The sequence below is a fragment of the Anopheles coustani genome, chromosome 3, assembly GCF_943734705.1.
Source record: "Anopheles coustani chromosome 3, idAnoCousDA_361_x.2, whole genome shotgun sequence".
Taxonomy (NCBI): Eukaryota; Metazoa; Arthropoda; class Insecta; order Diptera; family Culicidae; genus Anopheles; species Anopheles coustani.
In genome coordinates this window covers 14603172-14627719 of record NC_071288.1, presented here as the reverse complement: position 1 = coordinate 14627719, position 24548 = coordinate 14603172, and the positions used below count along the sequence as shown (strand labels likewise).

The 24548-nt window shown below is 43.5% G+C and overlaps 4 protein-coding genes across 10 annotated transcripts in view; 2 read left to right on the top strand and 2 right to left on the bottom strand.

Moving 5' to 3' along the window:
* LOC131259157 (RNA-binding protein Musashi homolog 1) overlaps positions 1-7742 on the top strand; it is an 82763-nt gene extending 75021 nt beyond the window's left edge. For all 7 annotated transcript variants that reach the window (XM_058260590.1, XM_058260589.1, XM_058260587.1 and 4 more), the window contains 5 exons: positions 1020-1151; positions 1595-2069; positions 2142-2821; positions 2939-3241; positions 7628-7742. In XM_058260590.1, the coding sequence (XP_058116573.1) occupies positions 1020-1151; positions 1595-2069; positions 2142-2821; positions 2939-3241; positions 7628-7652 (1615 nt within the window). In that variant the 3' untranslated portion in view covers positions 7653-7742. The remainder of the gene's footprint in view (positions 1-1019; positions 1152-1594; positions 2070-2141; positions 2822-2938; positions 3242-7627) is intronic.
* LOC131259160 (uncharacterized) overlaps positions 1-20649 on the bottom strand; it is a 54216-nt gene extending 33567 nt beyond the window's left edge. Inside the window, exons 1-5 of the mRNA XM_058260593.1 lie at positions 20609-20649; positions 19983-20056; positions 19810-19896; positions 792-880; positions 647-707 (exon numbers count right to left, since the gene is read on the bottom strand). Of these exons, the coding sequence (XP_058116576.1) occupies positions 647-707; positions 792-880; positions 19810-19896; positions 19983-20045 (300 nt within the window). The 5' untranslated portion in view covers positions 20046-20056; positions 20609-20649. The remainder of the gene's footprint in view (positions 1-646; positions 708-791; positions 881-19809; positions 19897-19982; positions 20057-20608) is intronic.
* On the top strand, positions 11987-19724 carry LOC131259158 (glycine receptor subunit alpha-2-like). Its single transcript, XM_058260592.1, has 2 exons — positions 11987-19156; positions 19223-19724. Exons 1-2 carry the CDS (start codon positions 18883-18885, stop codon positions 19585-19587), a joined length of 639 nt encoding a protein of 212 aa, XP_058116575.1. The 5' UTR covers positions 11987-18882; the 3' UTR covers positions 19588-19724.
* A 2792-nt stretch (positions 20650-23441) lies between the features above and the next one.
* Positions 23442-24211, bottom strand: LOC131271695 (uncharacterized). The gene has a single exon (XM_058273208.1). The coding sequence runs from the start codon at positions 24209-24211 to the stop codon at positions 23444-23446; it is 768 nt and encodes a 255-aa protein (XP_058129191.1). The 3' UTR covers positions 23442-23443.
* Positions 24212-24548: the final 337 nt, after the last annotated feature.

The following is a 24548-nucleotide window of genomic DNA, read 5'->3' as shown; positions in this document are numbered from 1 at the left end:
ACGTCGAGACAAATGGCGTCCCGTTTGACCTCAATTTTGCCCGTTTTCATCCTTCGTCCGGGAGGGAGGGAGGGTAGTCGCCCTGCCTTCTGCCACCGGAAGAACCACCGAGGAGCGTTCGGTCGGGGAAACCTGTTATTTGAGCAAGCTAGTTACGTGACACGCAAGCTATTAATCCTTTTCCGGCCGGTGCACACACACACACACACACACACACACACACACACACTCCCGGTTTCCGGAAGGACGAGTGGGAGTGTGTGAGGTATGTTTTCACTTTTGAAGCAAACAAATGACGTCCTCTAGAACGAAACCCATTATTCCACCTGTCGGTAGCGATTTTCCTCGGAACGCAAAGGGGGTTCATTAAACCGCCATGACCCCTTGCGTTGGCCGGTGGTCAACATAAAACGACACGTGTTGGTCGGTGTAGAAACGGAAACCCACCACACCAGGTGACCGATGGCGATAATTAAGGATCATTTTTAACCCTCTTTGCTGATTGAGACAACCCCCGATTGAGATGGGTCACTCATGTTTTCCAAGCAAAGACCCCCTTTAAATAGGTATAAAGATTTGTAGCGAGATAAAATAAAGATACTTTAGATGATTTGACCAATTAACGGTGGGGTAAATTTCCACCTACCTTTCTCTGCTTCGGGTTCATAACGTCCATCGTGTCATGCTCGAAGACCTTTTTGTTCAGGCTGTTGCGACGGGATGGGGGGAGAGAAATGTTTTATTTAGAAGGATAAAAATAGATCCAATCGGAAACCGAAAGACTCCCTCACCTCACGTCGGTTCGGGTACGACCGCAGTAGATCATGAAACTGGAGCAGCCCACAACCGCTACCGTCATGATGATGACCAGGGGTAGAACCTGTTGAAGAGAAACAAAAACTGCATGAATAAATGTGTCCTTCCCCCAAAGCTACGGTTGTGCAGTGGCTTTCAATATGTACACGATCATTAATGGTTGCACTTTGCGTTCTGTTTTGTTTGCTTTCGTTTACGCACAGCGCCGGAACACTTGACCCGAACGGACTGCTGGATACCCACGAGCTACACACCGCCCTGGTGCCAATCAAACCCACACTACTGGCGACGCAGGCCGCCGCCGTCGCAGCGAGCCAACAGCAACAGATTAAGAGGTAAGTGTCTGCCGTTTCTGCATATTGACCGCCCGGGCGAGCGTGTTCGGCGTGTTGTACATCTGTTGCCGGAGGGAGGTGGGGCGCTATTTTTAGTTGAACTTAACCCAGTTTCCAACGACGAACTCGACGATGCAACCCCCCCGACGTTGGAGGTCGAGTCCGTTTTTATTACCCTACCCGAGACGAGATGGATGCAATTTTTATCCTTTCGCCCGCAACGTTGATGCTTTTCGGTTTTCATCAATCGAAGTAATCATCTAAGTAACCAAGGTGAAACGAATTGCGTCAGTGTGAAAGATGTTGCCGCGAAACTTTGTAGACTTTCTCGGTTGCTTCCCGGAAAAGTGCTACTTTTCCGATCTCGCACTGCAATCGGAGTATTACTGTTACGTCGCTAATAGAATGGTGTGTTCTTCGACCCCTATCCGTTCTTTCTACAGTGAACAGTCGCAAGTAGCACAGCAGCAAGTGCTCTCGCCCCAGCAACAGCCACAGGCAAACCGCGCCCAACAGCAACAGATCCAGCAGCAGCAACAGCAGCAAGTCGTGGTCCAGCAGCAGCAGCAGCAACAGCAGCAGGTTGTGGTCCAGCAGCAGCAACAGCAACAGCAGCAGGTCGTGGTACAACAGCAGCAGCAGCAACAGCAACAGCAGCAGCAAGTGGTTGTTCAACAGCAACAGCAGCAGCAACAACAGCTGAACGGCGTCGCTAGCAATGGCTGCCCTAAGGGAGGCAACTCGAGCAATGGCAGCTCCTCGGGACGTTCGACACCGAACAACGGTTCAGATCCGGCCCCGGGCAAGCTGTTCGTCGGCGGTCTCAGCTGGCAGACGTCGTCCGAGAAGCTGAGCGAGTACTTTGGCATGTTTGGCACCGTTACGGACGTGCTCATCATGAAGGATCCAGTTACACAGGTAGGTCTTGAAGGAATGTTCATCAAGGAGAGTGTGTTGTACTAATCGTTTGTCCCTGATTCCATTCCACAGCGAAGCAGAGGCTTTGGTTTCATCACATTCCAGGAGCCGAACAGCGTCGACAAGGTGCTGCAGGTGCCGATCCACACGCTGGACGGTAAGAAGATCGATCCGAAGCACGCCACCCCCAAGAACCGCCCGAAGACGCAGTCGAACAAGACGAAGAAGATCTTCGTGGGCGGCGTCAGCCAGGACACGTCCGCCGACGAGGTGAAGGCGTACTTCAGCCAGTTCGGGAAGGTGGAGGAGACGGTGATGCTGATGGATCAGCAGACGAAGCGCCACCGCGGCTTCGGCTTCGTCACGTTCGAGAACGAGGACGTCGTCGATCGGGTGTGCGAGATCCACTTCCACACGATCAAGAACAAGAAGGTGGAGTGCAAGAAGGCCCAGCCGAAGGAGGCGGTCACGCCGACCGCTACCCAGCTGCTGCAGAAGCGGCTCATACTGGGCAATCTCGGGGTGCCGATGACGGCCGCCGCCCCCACATCGGCCGCCGCCGCTCGCTTGGTCGGGGCCGCGCAGGGCGGCAATCCGGGGCTGGTGAATCCGCTGGCCGCCACCAACCCGCTGATGGTACAGGCTCAGGCGGCCCAAGCGGCCCAGGCTGCTGCCGCCGCCGCCGCGATGCAAGTACAAAATGGTTTCGGTAAAGTCTTTACTACATATCCACCAACGCTGCATAGCTTTAGGTAAGTTTGACGACTCTCTCTCTCTTTCTATGGCGTGCCATGTCAAATGTTCTCCCCGTTTCGAGGACTAACGTGTTTCTTTTTGGTTCTTCCTTTTGGTTCACTTCCCGCCCGCAGATACTCGCCATATCCCATTCCATCGGCCGCCGCCGCCGCCGCGAACGCTGCCGTCAACCCGATGTCGGGCGTCGCCGCCAACCAGGCCGCCCAGGCGCAACAGCAGCAGGTGCCCCACCCGACCTCGGTTGCCGGTGCCACCGTCGGCACGCAGGCCGCCCCCCAGCAGAGCCAGCAGGCGCATGCCGCCGCCCAGATGGCCGCCGCCGGGCTCGGCAATCCCTACCAGGGCTACAGCCTGGCCAATGTCGACATGTCGAGCTTCCAGGGCGTCGACTGGGGCTCGCTGTACGGCATGGGAATGTATGTATAAATTTCGTCTCCTTTTCACTCTCTATCTCGTTCTGTCCCTCTCTTTCTCTCTACTCACCTGCCTCCCTAACGATCACCCATTAAACCCTACCCACCACATTACTGGTACCCTCTACAACATTATCACTAAGAGTAGCGTGTAAAGAGGGGGCAGCAGGAAGAAGTAGTAGAAGAAAACGCGCTATACGGATAAACATAATCAGCAAACATAACGAAAAGCAAAACATAAGCGAAAAACCCGCTAGGTTGGAATGCTAGAAGAGTGATTTCCCCTAAACCAAACTGGTGTAAAATTGATATCACTGGAGGACGAGTGAACGAGAATGATCATCATGGTATTAAAACACTTATAAAAATAAATTGTATGAAATATAATGAAATGAAACATTATAGAACCGATTTCGTCAGCCGCCAATCGTCGTGTTTCTCCCATGGTGAAACACAGCATTAGGAACAGGATAATAAAGGAATGAACTAAGCAGTGCATATACTACAAGACAAACATTAATATTACTACCAATTACCAGTTAGCTACCGCTCCACACTGCTACCAGCAATAGAGGAAGGCATCAAAAGCATGTGTGTGTGTGTTTTCTCGCCGAACGTTCGGCTTAAAGTCATTATCATCAACTTCCAGATCCTTGCGTTAGTTAGAGAGCAGCAATCATCAAAGCGATAGATCTACACATCTTCCATTCGCGACCACAAGAGATTCGAATGCGTCAAGTTGTAAGGTCCTAACCCTGGCTGGTGGGGGAAGGACATGTCAAGTGCCAGAGGTGGATAAGAAAACAAACGAAGATAACCTGAAGATTTTAATGAGCAATGGGACAAGCTTCAAACCAACATACTTATATTGAACTAAACAAGCAAACAAGTAGTGTATATGTGAATGTATAAAATAAAGCAACTCAGACTCACTACACCAAAAACAAAAACACACACACACACGCAACACAACACCCAATAGAAAACGACAGATCCTGCGAGCGATCTTTGCAACAAATGTTGATTCTACCCCTGAGTACCTTAGTTGTGCAACTCGTGTTTTAAAGCTTTCCAACTAACAACAATTGCAACTCAACTTTATCCCACGTTTGTACATGTTTCATTAAACCATCAAACCGTGCCACCGTGTGTGCAGAACTGTGTTAGACGTTTGTTGCTTTCTATCTCTCCTATTTTGTTTTCTAATCTTCATTATCTTGTTCGCAGTAATACTTCACGTACCACTGGTTGTCTTTATTTTTTTTTAGTACTAAGATATAACTTTTGCTTTATTCCTTTTGTGTTTTCGTGTTTGCACGAAAGATACGCTGACTCCTAAAGCGGTTCCGCAGATAGCAGTAAGCATTTGTGTATTATGATTCCATTTTTAAATACTATTTTGAACGGGAGCTTACAGAAGCACGCATCGATCTCGTTTGGCCGTCGCTATGAACCGAACACCGATACGCAGGGCATCGGCATAGCGCTGAGGCTGCATAGGATGTGCTTCTTTTTTTTAATGTTTAATCATTAGTTGTATACAAAATACACCCCACAGACTGGTTTTACAGTGTTAACACGAGGCGAACATGTTTCGCTTTTTCAATTACACATCGATGAAACATGTTTGTATTAAAACATGTTGAATACAAATAAGTAATCATCTGGATTATTGAGACGAAAAGTATAAGATGCTTAAAACCTGAATTAAACACATTAGATAATGACATCCTTGCTTGTTGTCATGGTAGTTAAAAACACAAACGCATTCCTTTAAATACGTTACAATTTTAATTATAAACATGATCGGACGATATGCTTGAACAATGTTTCGTGCACTAATCCGTGTTCCGATATTTGGTTGTAAATTTTTAGAATTCGCATGTGGTCACAAAAAAGGAGAACCTGAATATACAATGCAGCTTGAAACATGCAGATTTAGCGCTAGAATGATTTATCCTCTTTAGTGCTTAACAAGAGAGAAGACTACTTAATGAGGATTATGAAAGTAAATTGTTCAAGAAAAGACATGCAGGCAATGGCGATAAACTTACGCATAATTTAATTATAATTATCTTTACTTTATCCGGCACATCTAGTTTAGGTGTATGGATTGATGTGTACGTGTATGCAACAACAACAAAAAAGGAAGAGATGTTTGTTTTCCAATGTTTCATGATCTAATCCACGTGTTGTGTGACTTTCATCAAACCCAGAGCACATTCTCCACTATGGTTATGTGTTTTATTTCAAACATTCTGCAAAAAAAGAACAATTATTTGTACCTTATCATCCAAACACTTAGGCAGCATTCGGTATACTTTTAGCTTTTAAGGTGTATCGTGAATGAACTTTCCAAGTTCCATTTGTTAGTATTATATGGTTTAGTTCGTGTACGTTCATTTTATCTTAACTACACATTCTTCCCCTCCCTACGATTCATCTTCTATTTATTAGTAATGGTTTATAACAGTAATGCGCTTTAGTGTTTAGTATGGGTCGCTCCGCGGCGCAGGTTGTGTTTACGCTGTGGCGCATGTTTCGCTGGAATGGCGCCCGGGGAAACACAACCCGTCCGTCCGCCCGGCGACCGCGATAGCCGTTTGTACTTATGACTCTTGATATACAGTTTTAGTTTTTCGTTGTAAGCACGAATGGCAACTAATAAATATTACTATTTTTAAACTCCTTAACCCCCGATGCTTTACTGTATTGTTGTTTTTTTTTGTTTTACTTATTGTTTCGTTACCACCACGTGTTGTGTTTCGTATCGATTTACTATTAATTACATTTGTGTTTCATCCGCTTCGACACATTCTGGTTGTATGTATATATATTATTTTAAATATATTTCTTCTCTTTTAATAGCGAATGAGGGAATGGAATCTGTAGCACTGTGATTGTTGTGAGGATGGAATATTTCTGTCATCTTTTCTTGCTTGTACAGGTTGCATATTGGTTAAATTGCATTTCATAAATAGTTACAAACTTATACCACATACATTGTAGCATAATTTACACCCTATTTCAGCTTGTTGGCATGTCAAATGCTTTTCTAGATCTCTTTTTGTGTGCCTTGGAGGAAACATCTCTAAGTGCACGGCGGGGTCATTCTTCGAGGTTGCATAATCGAACGGCACCGAGCACGGGAAGAAATGGAAGATCCCGGGATCGCGGGGGCATGTCGAATCCCGTTCCGCCACCTCCCACCGTGGAGCGTGGAGGAGGCGTGCGTGAAGCCGGCGAACTCCGGCCACACTCATTACTGACATTTAAACCATTCATAAGTGATTGCGACCACGCCACGGCCTGTCAAGGTGTGCCTATTTTTAAACGCATCCGTCGTCACGGCGTGCGATCCCCATCGCCCATCGAATTTTGCAGAGAAGAGCCGGCCTGCAGGAGGTTGCACCGGCAAACCGCGATCGGGTTTCGGCGTTGAACCCGGGTGACACGGCCCGGGCCTTCGGTGACTTCATAATTCATCTATTTATTGTATTTATAGATGGCAAGGGAGATTTCGCCGGGCGGCCGTGGACGGTTTCGCTCCCATGTGGCCCATGGCGATGACTGGCAGGCAGGCAGGCAGGTACTCATCAACCGTTGCGTGCCCTTGTCCGCGCCGCCAGGTCCCACGAGCTGGGGCGACGAGGTATCGGTTGTAGTTTGCATAATTTAGACTCACCGACCGAAAGTGGACACCGGGGCGTTCGTTCGAACATGGAACACCTTCCCTATCCGTTGTTCCCTTCCAGAGACTTCCGCGTAACATGCGTACCTTGTTGTTTTTTGTTTCATCCACATTTGAAACGGAAACGGCCGTTCTATTTCAGTAATGTGCCATCTATTTTAAGCTCACCGTAATGTGCCACCGTTTGTTTCGTAGACAAATTGATTATATTGATTGAAAAACAACACACAGGAACTGGTAACGACTTTCACTGTGTATTGATTGTTTTCCCCTTGGAGGGGGGAAACCATAACCCTTTTCACTTTTCAAGACCTAGTTTCCTGCCCACGCCCTCGTGGGAACCATTAACCCTGGCACGGGGCCCCCATTGCGCACCGTTCGCTTATCGATTAACCATTATTAGAACCGCTTTGTGCACAACTTTACTAACGGAAACGGTACTTGGATACGGAACTGGATGGAACTGGCCTGAGTTCGTGTATCCACTTGTTGTCATTGCATGTGCACTCGAAGGAAATGGGTCGTGTTTTACCTTTTCTTTACTTGTTACCCTGTGTAAGGCTTCCTTTTCGCGCTATTGACTAATGTACATACCGTTTATAGTTGTCACACAACTTTATGCTTTTATTTCGATTGCGTTTCGTTTTATTTTTTACATTCCATTCTCTCTTCTCTGTTCTATCGTGTCGTTTTTTTAGATTGTATCCCGAGAGTCACTGTTGAGACCGACCTGCGCCTCCCCCTGAACCCTTCCCCCATTAGAAAGCGACCCATTGCCTTCTTCCCGCCCCGTCAGCTCATCGTGTGCACCCGATTGCGAACGGTATACGGTTTGACGCGAGTTCCTATCCACATTTTGCCATTAGAAGGATAGCGCCCGCCCACCCGAGAAGTATTGCGCCGGGGGACCTATCGCATGGAAGTCGCCTCCCGCAAAACATTTAAAACACAGTGAATTTTTGTGATAAACTGTATCGATGCTTCACACGACCCGTCAAGACTCGGCAAAGCTTGGACGGTTGCGAGATAATAGCGATAAGCGAAACTATCACTCATCACTGGAATAAGACTGTTTTAGTTAGGGTTATATATATATTTTTTTCATTTTACATAAGTTAAGTATTCGTTTGATAAGTTTTTAATTTCGCTTTAGTTTTTAAGACATAACACTACAGTTTAATCATGCTCGTACACAACGTATCGGTTCGACAACCAATGCTCAGTATTTTAAAAAACTCTTAGTTTTACTTAGTTTCGTCATTAATTCCTTCCCCTCCCGAAGCAGAGACACTACAAAGTCTTTGAGTCACTTGAGTTGCACGCTTGCTCACATTGTAAGCCCGTCCGTCCCATCGTTCGATCGACTGTCAATTTGTTTGTCGAAAAGAAAACCAAACCTTTTCCCAGGTCCATTTGGCTTGTGTTACGCCGGGGGGACTTTTTCCCAACATTTTTTCTGTTGTTTGTTTTGGCCTCTAAATCCGATGTTGCGCCAAATATTACAACCTCCTTCCTCCTTCACATTGTACGTGGGTGGAGGAAAACCGGCGATCCATCAATCAAGCCGATCGTTCGCGAGCGTGTTCGGTGCGTTTTGTATTTTCCTTTCCACTCGTACTGCCTGCCTGCGAACGTTGCACTATAATTACACACAGAGGCCGGAAAATGTGTCAGTCACGTGTGATTTCTTTTAGCGACCCCTTCTGAATTCGTGGTCGATGGGTGTATTCCTTCGCAGCTCATAAAGAAAACCAACGCAGAGGTTCTACAACTGGCTAACGCTACGATTGATGATTATCAAACCGTTCTTGAGCACCACAAAAACCCTAAGCGACACACAGAAAAAGTATCGATCAATCAAATGAAATACCTGTTTTGACTTGAAAAAAATAAATAAAAAATTAGACTGTTCCTTTGCGCCAAGAACTTAGGAGACGTTAATGATATGCGCTTGGCATGTACCGGTACCGTTTGGGAAGCCTTCTGTCTTTTGGGGGAAAAAAAGGAACGCAATTTTCGTTTTGGTTCCCCTTCAGCATCAATACCATTCGTTAGCGAATTTACGCTTGTTTCGAATTCATCTCGTTTGCAAAGAATTTAAACTTTGTCTTTCTTCTCAATTTTTTTCCTGCGTTGTGCTCGATTTATCGTATATCCACACGTCGTTACGTTCCGGGTACGATCCGTTTTCCAAATGGAAGCTTAGAGATATAAGTTTGTAAATTCGCCATCTTTTCCAAAGTGTTTTTTTTTATTTTGCAGTAAACTGTTTACTTTCCGTTCCGGTAGAGTAGTAGATTATATTTAAAAATAAAAACTATTAAATTAGAAAACTCGAATCACTTAACTTAAGCACGGATTAGTGCGGTTGCGTGTGAGAGACCGAGACCGGGTCGAATCAGATTGTGCAAGCATGTCAACTCACTTTTGCTGTATGTTACTCCAATAAGTACAATAATAGTTTAGCAAAACTTTTCATACTCGTTCGTAACCCACATTCTATAGTAGAGTCGTTTCTTTACGATATTATTAAGTATGAATTTGGTTTCTGTGTAAGCTCGTATTTTCTCTCCTCACACACATGTCAAGCATCGAATCTACTAGTGATCGTACGCGTACGAATGATTTTAGCGATCATCCGGATGATGCGTAGCTAGCGTAGCAAAACCCTCTTGACACCGTTCTATTTCTCTTTCTCTACCGATTTCACTCTGTCGCCACTTATGTCTTTTCCTTTTCTGTTCGCGGACGGCCCAAGCGAGTTTGTAGATATGAGGAATTAAATGTAGCATTATTGCAACAGTAAACAATAATAGAACAACACTAGCGAATGACTAGCGTTCCAGTAGATGCTGCTCCCCGCCCAACTCTTGCTCCCAATATATACTCGACAATACATCCACCCCCGTTTGTAAGCTTTCATTCCGTGTAGTAAACGATTTGTTGCGTGGAAAAAAGAAGACAGCTATTCTCAATAAATTTAACTAGTAAACCAATAAACAAGAGGGTTAATAAAAAGACAGCCGGAAAACTGTGATCAGTCGGTTCCGGGATGAGATTAAAATAAAGAAAACAAATAACTAAATCAGGAATGTTAAACGTATTCAGCGGATGGTTTGCGTAGAAGACAAAATACAAACATATCGTATTGAGTGGTAAGACAAAAAAAAACGATAGAAAGCTAAGGGCAAAAGTCTTGAAAAGTGAAGGGTGAAGACATTTGAAAACGATTAAAACCAAACTAGAGTTACACATACACACGGTTACGGTAATCAATATTCTAAGCTAAGTAAGGAAACCAATGTTCTTCCATATACATATATTTATATACTAGAGAAATCAACACGTACTTGCCCGCTGAAGCGATAGGTTGTTGCAAAGTTAATGAAGGAGAAGCAAGGAAGAAACCCAGCAGAGAAAAAAACGCTTGTGTTGCGAGCAACGGAAAGGAGAAGACAAATAGCGAGCGAGTAGGGCAGTTGAGTGAGCGAGCTTCTGCAGGAATCGTACAAACACCGATGCCAGGATTCAAAACAGGAACAGATCCTCCGATGTGTAAAGAAAATACGAGCTGCAAATTTATATCTCTAAGCCCAACAAATCTTGAGAGTGAGAACAACCGAGCTAATGGAAAAAAACGGACGAGCTAGTAGAAAATAGTGGCGCTTCGATCTGATAGGACTGATAGTCTGCCCGATCAGAAGCCCTCTAGTATCCTCCGCCGGACATTGCGTACGCGTGACAGAAGGGACTTTATTTTCAAAGTTCTCACGCGGAATGCGTTTAACCAAAAGCGGTACAAATCCGATCTAGCGGTAAAGTGGTACGCGAACGTAGTGAAGGAAATTCGCAAGGAATTTCATCCTACCTCATCCAACCGTGCTGAGGTTCCCGGGCCAAGGAGACCGGAGGCAGCAGCCGGATATCCTGTTCGGAGCAGAACGGAATTCGCACACGGAATGCTCAGCTACTGGGAGGGGCAACTCAACCCGTGGCCCCACACCAAGGCTAGTGAAGTAAAACGGGAGACGATTTGATCTTCACCTTCATACAGACACATTCACACACAAAACACACACACACACATAAACACCTTCGATACCACCTTCTTCGTCAAGATTGTGGCATTTCTTCGCTAACAAATGGAAAATGCTGAATCAAGTGGACCAAGATTAAAATAAAAGTGTTCGAGCGATTGGTTTCTCGTTCGGGAAGACGGAAAGCTTCTGCAATCTGGAGGGATCGCTGAAAACTCATTTCGCGCAGACAAAGCAAACAAAGACGCTAAAAATAGGAAACCCCCTGCATTGCAAGTAGGCGAGACGATCGTCAATGGGAACGACAAAAAAGGGGAAAAAGGGTGATACACGACTCAGTCATGGGGATACAAAAGAAATACATAAAATCACACACACACACACACATACACACACAGACACTAAATAATCCCATCGAATTGTGAATCTTAGGTTTTGATCCATTTTTAAAACTGTATGTTAGAAGTAGTAGTTAATACGGGACGCGAAAAAGACACGCAAGGATCGCGCTTATGTGGAGTTTGATGCGAATCGATGTGTTTGAGCTTTGTGAAAGATTCGGTGGAGTGTGACTTAGTAGTAAATGTTACTGTTTTCCAGTTTGGATAGATGTAAGGACCATAGACTCACGTTCTACCCGCTGAATGTGGCTGAGAAACGGTACGGGTGGCCCTTGGGAATCGCTCGGAGTGAAAAATCAAGTAAATCAGATCGGGCGTGATGAAGAAAAAAAAAAAACAAGGAAAGCTACTGATCTACCACGACAATGGTTCTACCATACCCATACGCTACGCTTGTGACAAACAAAATGCAACCGCAAAGACCAATAGTTGTTGGCTTTTTATATTCACTTCGCTTTGAAATTCCCCCTGTACGAAGCAAGGCGAAGGCGAGAGGAAAGCGTTTCAAGGAAACACACTCGAAGAGAAGTCAGTGCTCGACAGTTTCCATAAGGTGGCCCCGGTCCCCCTCCCTGCAACGGGGAACAATGGAAATGGGAAACCTTCACTTCACTTCACTTGGTAGTACGGTACGACTCATGGATGAAAACAAAGAAAAGATCTAAGGATAAATAATATTAAAAAAAAAGACAACAAGACGCTTTCAAATATATATATATATATATTATATATATACACACATACACATTAGTATTTATATTTTTAGGATTTACACTTTAATCAATGAATTTTATGAAACTACTCAAAATTTAAAGTGTATCATGGGTTCACAAGACGAACCTGTTATCAGTGCGGAAAAATATGGAATCGATTGTAGAAGAAGAAAATTGGCGGAAAGGCGAAAAAGAATGTATTCACAAAAGCAATCAACAATTGTCAAAAAACAAAAAAATGAAAATGTTTCACAGATTCAAAAACAAAAAAAAAACGATGAAGCTATACTTTAAACTAGATACTTAAGCATATGGCGTTTGCTGGCGAAAGTGGTACTCGTGGCCAGGTAGCCTCTAATATCGCAAAACAAAAATGATACACTTAATGGGGAGATTCCGATGTACATGTAATTACAAAAGCAATATCACACGCGAACCTGTTTTGCGAACCAAGCAAGGGTAGCATTCTTAGTAAATATAAAACCACCTACATAGGATCTGGGTACGCCCGGAGGATATGGAGAAATTATTCCGACGAAATACAAAAGGCACGGGGAAAATATTGAATTTTCCCTTTAAAAGTCTCTTTACAAACAATCCTCCGCGCTACCGATGCAAGTCAAAGTAATTCACACAAGGCGGAGTATACTATACGAGGATGGACGGCCGAAGGTATGAAACTCGTTAGCATTACCCTTGTTTCTACCCCAACTGTGAGGGTAGGGTTGAACCGAGCAGTCAAAAGCATACACAAACTTTCAAAACAAGCAACCACTCAACAGACAATACTAATTTATTTGATTAATTTGGGCTTTGTGATTTCGGCGATCAAACCGCTAAACCGGATCAGCCCAAAATGTAAAAAAAGCAAAAACAAAATCTTATCAAAGGGAAAAAAAGACATAAAAATATGGAAATGACAGAACAAAATTTGTATTGAAATAAAGCTCCAAGAAAGCGATAACCTGATTGCAACTGGATGAATGAAACAGCACAGCAGAACGATGGATAAGAAGCAAAACACACATATGAAAAACAAAGAAAAAAAAACAAAATCTACATTTCTGCTGGTGCTAGTGTGCTGTTGCTAAGAGTAGTGTATATTTTAAGCGACATGATTATATTATACATACCAATAAATGAATAAAAGAAAGACACTTATAAACCATTTTCCTTCAGCGCTGGAAGGAAAGTGCTGAAGAAAGGTTAGGAAAAAATACACACTCAAAATACAAAAAAAAAAGTCTGCTACACTGAGGTAGGAGCAACAAAAACCAACAGAGAACGGAAAAGCAATAACGTTAGTTATGATTAAAGGAATATGGAAATTATTATCCTTATGATTACTATTCTTATTATCATTATTATTATTATTATTATTATTCTACTCATAATTATTACTACCATGATTGACGGTAATGTGATCATTGTTCCAACAGCAAACCTAGCAACCGGTTTTCATCCTTGTCATGTGTTCGATCATTCCATCACGAAAGGGGAATGATAAGAAAATACGGGATACGCTAAAGCAAGCTATCGAAGAAGTAAGCGATAAGGTTCGCCACAAAGAGAGTGAACCACAAACACTCAAACACCTAAACGCACTCGCAGATACGCAACGCGGTAGAGTGTGCTATCGGGAGTTGGTAATAGAGCAAATAAAAAAAGAAGAAAACTAAATCTGAAACAAAACAAAAAACCTAGCGAAACCTATATGTGAACCCCGCGAAGGGCTAAAGAAAACCCCGTGAAGTCCTCATTGCATTCGCACCCTGACTCCGGGATGTGCTGGGACTCCTTCTTCTATTTCGACGTGTGCGCAAACCGTTGAGTGTTGCGACGTTGTTGAGTACAGGTAAAACATGAACAACAACAAAAAATAACAACCATAGATAAACTGAGATGTACGCTAGGCAGTGCTTTTATAGTGATCGTACTTTGACGTAATGGTAGAGTAGTAGAGTCTTAGACATAGTCCTTTGTACGTGTTGGCCCACTTGTATATACGAGCAACATGAACAGTATATAAAACATGAACACCTACACGCAAACTACACACACCCAAGCACACCAACCAAGTGAACACATCGCGCTAGTGCTAGCGATGTCCTTGCATTGGAACGTAACGTACGCGGCGGCTTTTGTAGAAGTATACTGTACAAAGTTGGTAGCTCGATCGATTGTTAGTTGGTTGGTTGGTGTTAAGGACTCGGATCGATGTAGGATGGGGTAAACTTTTATTCCAAAAGATCCCTGTTTTCTTTGAATTGGCTTGTCGGTTGGCTGGTCCAGCAGAGCCGGTGTGAGTGCTGAGTCCTTGTAGGACACGTTTAAAAATGGCGATCGTTAAGCCCAAAATCTCTCTTTCATTTGACCCGGTGTTCTTCGCATTAGCTGCTGAACATAAACGGTCAAGCACATCGCACATTTTCGTCAACTAACACAATATCTGTTGTCAACTGTTTGATAAGTTTTCCCCTTTTCGATATGTTAAAGTAGTGTTCGTTGGCTAATCGCTGCACGTTCAGTAAAGTATTTTTCAAACAATCATCTAAGCAACCCAGCACACTATCGATGATCCCGCGTCAAAGCAACCCAAGGTTGCTACACAAATACCCACGACATGCATAACATACACTCCCACGCAGTCTTAGATATTCCACCTTTTTAAAGAAGTGAACAATTTTGTGTAGAAATATGATCGTAGTACGTAAGAATAATGTAGCCGTACGCAATATATGCCACCTACTTAGATACCATCCACACGCACTTACATGATCACACACATTACACACTCATACACACATGCACACAAACATTGCATCGTGCGATGAATGGTGGGATGGTTGTAGAATGTTTCGGGCAAACGTAATTCACGTGTCTAACGTGACATTAGTAATGTTTTACCATAAACTTGAGCAACCGAGACAAGAAAAAATAACAACAACACTCATTCTCTAAGCTAAGCACGCCCATTTTCACCTTTTAGTAGAAAAGTTTGCGTTGTTGTACTTACTACAAGGTACTTTGTGAATGTCGTAAAAGTTGAGGCTCCATCGGTTCACCCGATGGCAAAGGGGTTTGCTCAAACGCATATTTCAAATGCAATTGCCCTCGATACTTAGTCAGCCGTTGGCTGGAACGTCTTGTAAGAAGGAGTCCGTAAACACATAAATCTTACTTGTTTTTTTTGTTCTTCTTATTTTAGTAGTAATCTAACCGAAGTACTTAGAGTGTTAGTTTGTGCTGCTCCGTAGCGTATCGTTCGGCTAGTTTCATCGTGCGATGTTTACCCTTTCACCCGTGGCAGCGTTTTACTGTGGCACTCGATACGAGCGATCATTTCATCATTTCGCAGCGAAAGTACATTCAAGCACGTTCTCTAATTGTCGAATTCAATCTTGCCCCTCACTAGTGCTAGAACTTTAGATTTCACGACTGCTGTATATTGAAACGTTTATGTAATATGTTTACACATATTTTCCAACCCACACGCCTACCGTTTCCCTCTCCGTTTCTTTCCCCCCCCCCCTCCCTCCCTGCAGCAGACAAACTGGTCTGGCCCATAATTATTGATCATACTGATCGATTCGATAAATAGCAATATAATTAGTAAGCTCGTTTTATCGCGTTGCGTTGTAGAACACAAGTTGTGGAACACAAGTAGTGAGAAATGTTTCGTGCGGGAGTAGAAAAGCGGGAGCTAAAATGGCGAATGAAAAGAAAAAAAAAGCAAAACAAAATCAACAACCTATAAACGTACACTTGAAGTAATATACACAATAAATCATTTGAAATCTGTAGAAACTGTACTAGCGTAACTGAGTATCTGTTTGATTTCGTTCGTTGCGATTCTTCTTCTCCAACTGTTGGTAGTTTGCATACACGCGGCACAAAGTAAAACTGTAGCAAGTTTCAAAGTCTAACACACACCTTAATTTGTTTTTCGTACCTCTGTAACACTCTTAAGAAAAGGCTAGCTTTCTCGTAAACTTTAATTTGTAGTGTTTCTTGTACTGTAAATAATTTGCTGACCAAACAGCACCGGTACGATAAGTGGAGCAACGGCTCGGTTTGTGCGTGCTTTTTCGTCAAATTGTATTGTTCTCATTTTCTAAGCAATATTTCTATCGAACATTATCACTAGAATCATAGTCGAGACCACCTAGATAAGAAGCATATCACTTTGCAGTGGCCACCCGCCCTCCGTCGTGGGACGTCGTGTTTGATTTTGAGTGATTTTTTATAGGATTTGAATCCGGTCGCGTTTTAATGAAGAAACAATCCGTACTAATTTTCACCACTTTTACAGTACTTTATTTCTAGTTCGTTAGTTTGATTTTAATCGATCCGCTACAAATCGGCGCATGATGCACGATGAACGATTTGTGTCATTCTCAATCGCTTTATAGATTGTGGTAAATGATAGTGGCGGAAGTATACACGTTAATCTGATATCTGAGTACAGATGCAGACATTTGGTAAAAAAAAAAGTAGTATTTGTAGCTATCTTGCTATGCGGGAAACGCGTTATCCAATTGAAAGAACAATAAAAAAAAATGGAAACAAAACTATTTGAACTTTATGATAAAACTAAGTACATATAAACATTATCTCAAAAAATAAAAAACAACAAACAACCCTGCAGCAACGACTAAACAGGGTAGTAGCGAGCGTATATGAGCGTCTATGCATGGATATATGAGCATTAGAATATAGTAAACAGAACAAAAACAACAACAAAAAAATACTACAAAAAGCAGCAAGAAAAAAAAATACACAAAACTTGAAAGGTAACACATTACGAAACCATTAAGTAGCTGTAGCAATACGAGTGTGATTGTACTAATCGATAGTAGACTTATCAAAACGTAAGCAAACAATAAATACATCTGATGTAATCTGTAAACTTCTTTGTACGGTAGCGACACACAAATATCTTTTTTTTTGTAGAATGCGAATGCAAATGGTCTGTAACACGTAGCCTCGTAGCGGTAGTTTTTACTCTTTTAGCCGTAGGACCGTAGACGCCGTAGTTGTTTTACATTAGTGTTTAATAGTGGTATTTAGCCGCGCTTAATCCCATTGGGGGGAGCTGGGATTTACTACTCGCTCTGCATCGATATCGGCTCGAGTAAGATATATATATTCTCTACATACAATAGTTATACCAGGTGGGAGTGAAGGTAACACAAGTATATCTCCAGACGTACAATAATCTCTTTTGATAGCAGCTCTCGGTTACGGAAGCTTTAAGCTTTATCCTCTACCATTAAAAAAAAAAGTAGAAACAAATACGCAAGTTTGCGCTAAAACGTGAGCTAGCTGCCCTATCCTGGCTGAAGCAATACTCTTTTGTCGTAGGCAATACACGCTAGCCGTTCATTGTACCGTACTTAATCTATGTATCTATGCTGTCCATCACTACCGTACGCCCCGAAGCGGGGTGTCGTTTTCCTAGTTTTGCTGTTTGCATTTTGTTTTTCTCTACACAACCTGATTTCTTATCCGTTTTATTACAACATGCCATCGTAGTCATGTGTTCCAACTGTTTGTTTATCCTCATTCTCTAGTTTTGCATTACATTTTATCTGCATTTTGTTAACTTGCTTTCGAAAGCTATCAAATGAACATTAGCGCTGGAGAATGATGTAAACTAGACTCATTTGAAAAGAGAATACAACAAACCAACAAGATTGTTTGCGAGCAAAGAAAAAAAATAAGACACATCCAGTAATACAGCTTGTAGATGTTCGAATGTAACCTAAGTTTTGAGTGTTATTGCAAAACAAAACAAAAAAAAAAACACCCAAAACAGACACTTTCCACTACCATTTTACCTAATCGTTTCCGTTTAGCGTAGATCGTTTGTTTTCCCCCAGTAGTAGCGTTGTGTAAGCCATCTCTATCCCATAGACGTTAGTAGTGTGTTTGTAAAACAAAACCAATCCGCTGTACCGCGGAAAGCGCGCGCCATACCGAAGCGTGGCACAATAATATGATGAAATTGAAATAAAGTATTACTAGCATAAGAAAAAAACTCGGTGTGTAACGTCTTATCACTCATTACGCTAGCCTGGAACGAATGTTATAACTCCACCGAATGATTATTGAACGGTAGATAGATATTCGCTTTGTTTCGTTACCTTTGTGGAAAGTTATCACGTTCAACGTGTCAGTAGAAGTAGTTTAGTGTGGATGTCTCTTTTTATGTTTTATGCAACACTGGTTTCATTGCATCACTTTCACTTTACAACGAGCGTGTATGATCAATTTTGTTACCATTAGAAGTTGGATTAATTTTAGTACAAATTTAGTACAAGTAGTTTTGGTTCATTTCAAGCGTACTTATCTCGTCCTAGCGTACACATTATGTCTCGGAAAAATGGAATTGTCGTAGTGAATATCATTTGAGAGAAAAAAAAAGAAATAAACCTTCATTTCCGCTATTTTGTAAAATGGAAGAAGGTTCGTTGCCATGTCTAGAGTTGAAAGTTGCTCGGGTATGAATTGGGTTTTGTGGTAAGTATGCTAGGAAGTTGAAAATTCCCGGCGATTGTTTACATTGCCCTCGGGTTTTAACCAGTTTTGTTTTTTCAAATTTGCTCCTAACGTTTCGTTTCAGATAATTCACCTCAAGCGACCAATCGAACCTCGACCACCACGCTAACGATTGTTATTGATATTAAATGAGCTTGGTTCATGGAAATGATAAGCAATACTAAAGTAAGATCCCTTCATTTCTCCACCCGAAACCCATTCAGTATCGCACACGGTGCAGGATCTGGTGTTCATCTGGAACATGACCGACCCGCTGGTGGTGAACCCGGAGATAGAGCTGCCCCAGCTGGACATTAGCAACAACTACACCACGGACTGCACGATCGAGTACTCGACCGGGAACTTCACCTGCCTGGCGGTGGTGTTCAACTTGCGGCGCCGACTCGGCTACCATCTCTTCCACACGTACATCCCGTCGGCCCTGATCGTCGTCATGTCGTGGATCTCGTTCTGGATCAAGCCCGAGGCCATCCCGGCACGAGTCACCCTGGGCGTTACCTCGCTGCTAACGCTAGGTAAGATCGAGTCGTCCGCAAGTTGAGGCCGATGGCTAACTGATGCTCCCGGTTTTCCCGTTTTAGCCACACAAAACACGCAATCGCAACAGTCACTTCCGCCGGTTTCGTACGTGAAGGCGATCGACGTGTGGATGTCGTCCTGCTCCGTGTTCGTGTTCCTCTCGCTGATGGAGTTCGCGGTGGTGAACAACTACATGGGCCCGGTCGCCACCAAAGCGATGAAGGGCTACTCGGACGAGGACCTCTCGGAGGCGATCGACTTCAACAAGAACGGCTACAACAAGGACCACCGCTCGTCGGAGGTGCCCAAGTACGACACGTTCTGTCACGGCCGCGAGACGGCCCTCTGCATCGACAAGTTTTCGCGCTTCTTCTTCCCGTTCTCGTTCTTCATCCTGAACGTCACCTACTGGACGACCTTCCTGTAGGGGGAGGCGGGCGCGCGCGCCGGATAGTTTTAAGACCAGCGGACAGACCATCCAGGATGGTCGTTATCTTTTACATCGTAACAGTACACATGGTATATGCAAGAACAAATAAACTACAATAAAATCCCCTCTCTTAATATCTACACCGAAGAAGTGTCCGAGCCGTCGCGCGTTTTATCCGAAAAGCAGAACGGTGGTAAAAATGATCCAACAATAACTTACGGCAGGGTTCTTCTTCATATCGGTGAGCGTGAACCCGCGAGGATCCGAGTAAGGATCGCGAGTCGAGGCCGAGCGTTGCTGGAGCAGCTAAAAAAGGAAAAAAACAAAGACGACTTTAAAACGACTGTTTGTTTTGAGAACCAAAAAAAATATTATATTAATCACCAACGTACCTTACGGTTGTTCGCCTCCAGGAAGCGACGGAAAACTGGAGAAGTGATCGTACGGAGAGACATGTTGGAATGTGCTGAAAGAAACAGGTGATTAGAAAAAGTAAAAATAAATTGTTATGTCGTGGGGAATGCGTGTGTTCAAATAAATGTAAACTATCTATAGAAAAGTTCAACTTGTAAGGCATCTTCAACAAGTCCACTTCAAAAACCTCCGTTAAACCGCACTTCAGAATCAGTCCACTCCTCGATACCGGATGAGTCAATTGAAAAAACCACTTGTTGCACTTGGTTGGCGAGCAGTCATAAATGTTTGCAAAGAGTACCGCCTGCAAATATTTTCTTTACGATTTAAACTAACACTGAATCCATTTTGATTCCGAGACATTGAGGCGTTACGTAATGTATTCTCAAGGTTATGGTTTGCAAAAAATAAACTCTGAGTCATGTGGGCTGAAATGTTACTCGAGGACTCGACATTTTTCGTCACCATGGGGCAAACCATATGCACTTCTCCCATCGATTCAGCCACTCGGAAATGAAAGAAATGAAGTAATGCACCGAGCGAACCACGTGGACGCGAAAGGAGCAAAAAAAAAAGCAGGAAACACGCCTCGTCGATCACTTACCGGCACGGAAGGGATTGTTAAGATAGGCTGCTTAAAATTTGGCACAAACCACCGAGGTAAGGGGCTGGAGATAACCGAACTCTTTTTAGCGACGTTCGCGAAACGCAACCGAACGCGAGTGCGATACCGTATCGAATAAACTGCAACGCGAACCGTCGAGCGTTCGAGAGGAGCCCAAGGTAGGTATTTGCAGATTATCAGTTCGGTCTTCCGACGGGAGGGAGGGAGGGCTTAGGGTTGATGGGTTTGGAGGAAATCGCACGTATCGCAAAAATTGCGCCCCACCGAACACACAAACAATTAAAGGCCTCACCATCCCCGGCATTAGGGGTTGTTGCACTTTGGTGTTGGTTTCCCAGACCCGCGGGGATGTGTCGTTTACCTTCCTCCATTTCGCAATGTTTGTACTTACCTTCGATTAGGTTGGAGCAAATGTTGGGTTGGATTTCGTTTCCAGGGGTACTCCTCTTGGGATCAAGCAGCAGGCTTCCGGTTTCACTGGAACTGTTGTGCATGGGATGCGACCACCAACTAAACCCGCGACAGACTTTGGGCGCCGCCGGAAAAAGAATCCCAATTCACGCACGTGTTTTGACCTTTTGCCGTCCTTTCGCCAGCAAGCAAACATCTGCCCGTGCGCGGAAGTGGAAATTGTTTACCCGGCCCGCGGACGAAGCAACCCAGTGCGGCAATCAGCTGACGCCTCGACGTCTTCGGCCTTGGGCCGGCCCCAAAAACCGACCGAAGGACGGCTGAAGGTCGTTACGAAGGGTGAAAACTGGGTCGAGCAACGGTTCTATGGGGGCTTGAAGGCTCTTGATGAGACTAAATGTTTTGGAATATGGTGTCTAGGATAATTTTTGTATGTATGCTGTTTTAGCTGATGAATTCGCAACGGAGCAAAATCCAACAACCAACCCTTATCACAGAGCCATCAGCGTTTTGCTTGAGGCTCGGTGCAACGAGCGATAAAAGGCGAAAGTTGGCGAAAATAAAAATAAAAATGGCAACATGAAATCTAATCACACCTTATCTATGGCTCTGCATTGAACGTTGGTAAGTTTTTTTTTTTTCATGCAAAGCTGATCACTTCTGGAGAGGCATGGACATAGAGGACCTACTAGACATTTTGTAGTTGGTGTTTTTTTGTGTTTTCAGTCAGACAAGCCTTAGTCATAGAGTTCAAGTGAAATACACCGAACATAGAGTGAAACAAGTCAACGGATGAATGAAATAGAAAAAACAGGAAACGGAAATTCTAAGCTTGTTTGGACTATTTTCATACCTGCATTTTTAATATCACTACAATATATATTTTTGCAACTATATTTTAAACATTGGGTTTGTTCTCCTCTTGTTTTTTTTTGTTTTTTTGGTGTGGGCTTTTTGCAGTTTTTGCGGAAAACGTTTTTTATGTTTACTGGAAGCATATCTAGGTGCGTAGATGATGTTTCTAGTTTTGAAGTTTTTTTTATTGAAATTCAAATACAGTTACTCCCAAACGTGAAGGTACAGTGTCGATTAAAAGTAAAAACATATAATAGAGAAACTTGTAATGCTTCAAATAAGCCTCAAACGAGATTTTGATTTGCCAAATTGGCGTAGTTTTACCGAGCCATCAACTGATAAAACACCATATTGAGATCTCACAAAAGTCATGGTACACCGTTTAGTTCCTCTGGGAGTTTCTTGAAACTGGTCAAGTAGGCATAGGTGATTCTGTCATACAGGGTTCAGGACAGCTGGCAAACTTGTTTCACACATAACTTGCTTGGAGTTTTCAATTTTGCTGCAAAATAGAGGAGTCAAGAAACAAAACTGATGTTGAATTGAGGAAACGAATGCATTCCCTATATTGCAAAGGATATTTGATGCGAAAAGTTGGTGATATAGTTGAACGGACACATTTTACAGTCCAGCATTTCATCAGCATTGCGATACGAAGAAAGAGTGAAGAATGGTCCACGAACTGGGAGAAAAAGAATATTAACAGCAAATGATAAAAGATTAATTGTTCGAAAAGTACTGCCAGAACACGGACATTATTTCCAGGTCAATTTCTGCAGAAACTATCCGAAGAGTATTAAGAAAACATGGTTTAAATGGAAGGATAGCACGAAAGAAACTTTTCATGTCTGCTACAAATAGGAATTTGCTAAAAAATATGTTAATCAGCCTACAGAATGTTGGTCGGACGTAACCAAAATAGATATTTTTGGTAGCGATGGCCGAAAAAATGTTAACAGTTTTAGATGGTGGAGAACGCCATTTAATCATCGATAGTGATTAGTAAAAGAGATAGTTTCCAAAAGATCAGTTGAAGTAGAATGCCAGGTAAACATTTGTAATTTTACGAACAATTTTACCAACTTACTGCAGTTAGTGCTTCGGTATGGAAAAGCAAAATAAGATACCACAGGATATAGATATAAATATGCATGGATGATGAAGCCTGTTTCACCGCCCTGTTCGTTTAGATGATTCAGATCAGATTAAGAAAAACCACTGTTACCAACGAATAGATCGATCTATCGGATTAAACACCGAACGTTCCATCGGATTATGAGTTTTTCTTGGAAAAGCTCTCATTTGGAGAAAGTGTTGGAAAAGTGGTATGAATTGCGGGATGATTCATATTGGAACTGCAGATAATGGCTTCCATTATGATTACCTTCGAATATTGCAAGTAAGAAAGTCTGGATGTTGTCTTGACACCTTATCCAGGAATTATTAACGCAACGGACATGTTCAACGATCAAACAAAAAAAAAAATCTTACAAGTCTGATTATTGAGAATGTTTGTTGTGTTTTCGGCTGTTTTTCTCGATTGTATTTCTACGCCCTCTGATAGTGAGTTTCGAAATTCCCACTCTTCACCATCTGGTACCCTTCCTTTCCGGCCTCGAACAGCATAGATGCCCCGGCGCAATACACCCCGATCTTGTCAGCCTCCAGCACGCTTTGATCCTCCCGATTTCGGTTCCCACTGTTCACGTGCGTGTCGATAATGTCCCGGAACAGCTCCATCAGATCCTCCACCGTGCGTCGGTTCGTCGGCTCGAACGCGCCCCCAAAGTCAATCTTGGCCAGCTCGCTCAGTTTGTCCGACTGGAAGCGATCGATCTGACCCGCCACGCCATGCCAAACGTTCGCGATATCGATCACGTTCTGCGTGTGGCCGATGTAGTTTTGCAGCGCAGTATTGAGCGCTGGCTGCTTTTGCTTCAACCGAGCATCGATGCTGCCCACACGGATGACGTGCGCCGCGTGAAACTTACGCCCGAGCCCGCTCGATTGGTCCTGAAACTGGCTCGCACCTCCCGTCACTAAATCTTCGCGCGGGATTTGCGCTTGCTCTGCAATCGCTTGCAGGATGCCACCGAATACGAAGTAGCGCGTGAGGCGCGTCGAAATGTGTTTGTTTGCGTCGCGCACTCGAAGGTTGTAGCACTGCCGTTCGCCGTGTAGCGTCTCGGAGTACGCCGTCGAGGCAACGTCCGGTACGACCTGTGATTTTTGTCGTGCACCGGACACCGATACGACTACCGACAGCCACAGAACGGACAGCACCAGTGTGAATCGGATCGATGATGGTAGATTCATCTTTCTGCTTGACCCTAAAAGAGGCACACCAAGAGAAAGAAACAGTGAGCTACATTTATTAAAAGATTTTAATATGTTTCTATTACCTTTTTTGAGATGTGCACTCTTAATTCTTATTCTTCACGATGACGAGTTATTTCGGAGGCTGCTGATATGGATTGTGAAATTAATTGCACGAACGATCGTCTTTTATACCACTCGTCTGCCGATAAGGTGTACTTTCAATCACACGAGACTCCTTATCATCGGACCGACCGATCATTTGCTTCTTGTTACGTTGGGTTATTCCCGCCTTCTTACATACCGCCCCACATTAACTGATATTTGGTTTATGTTT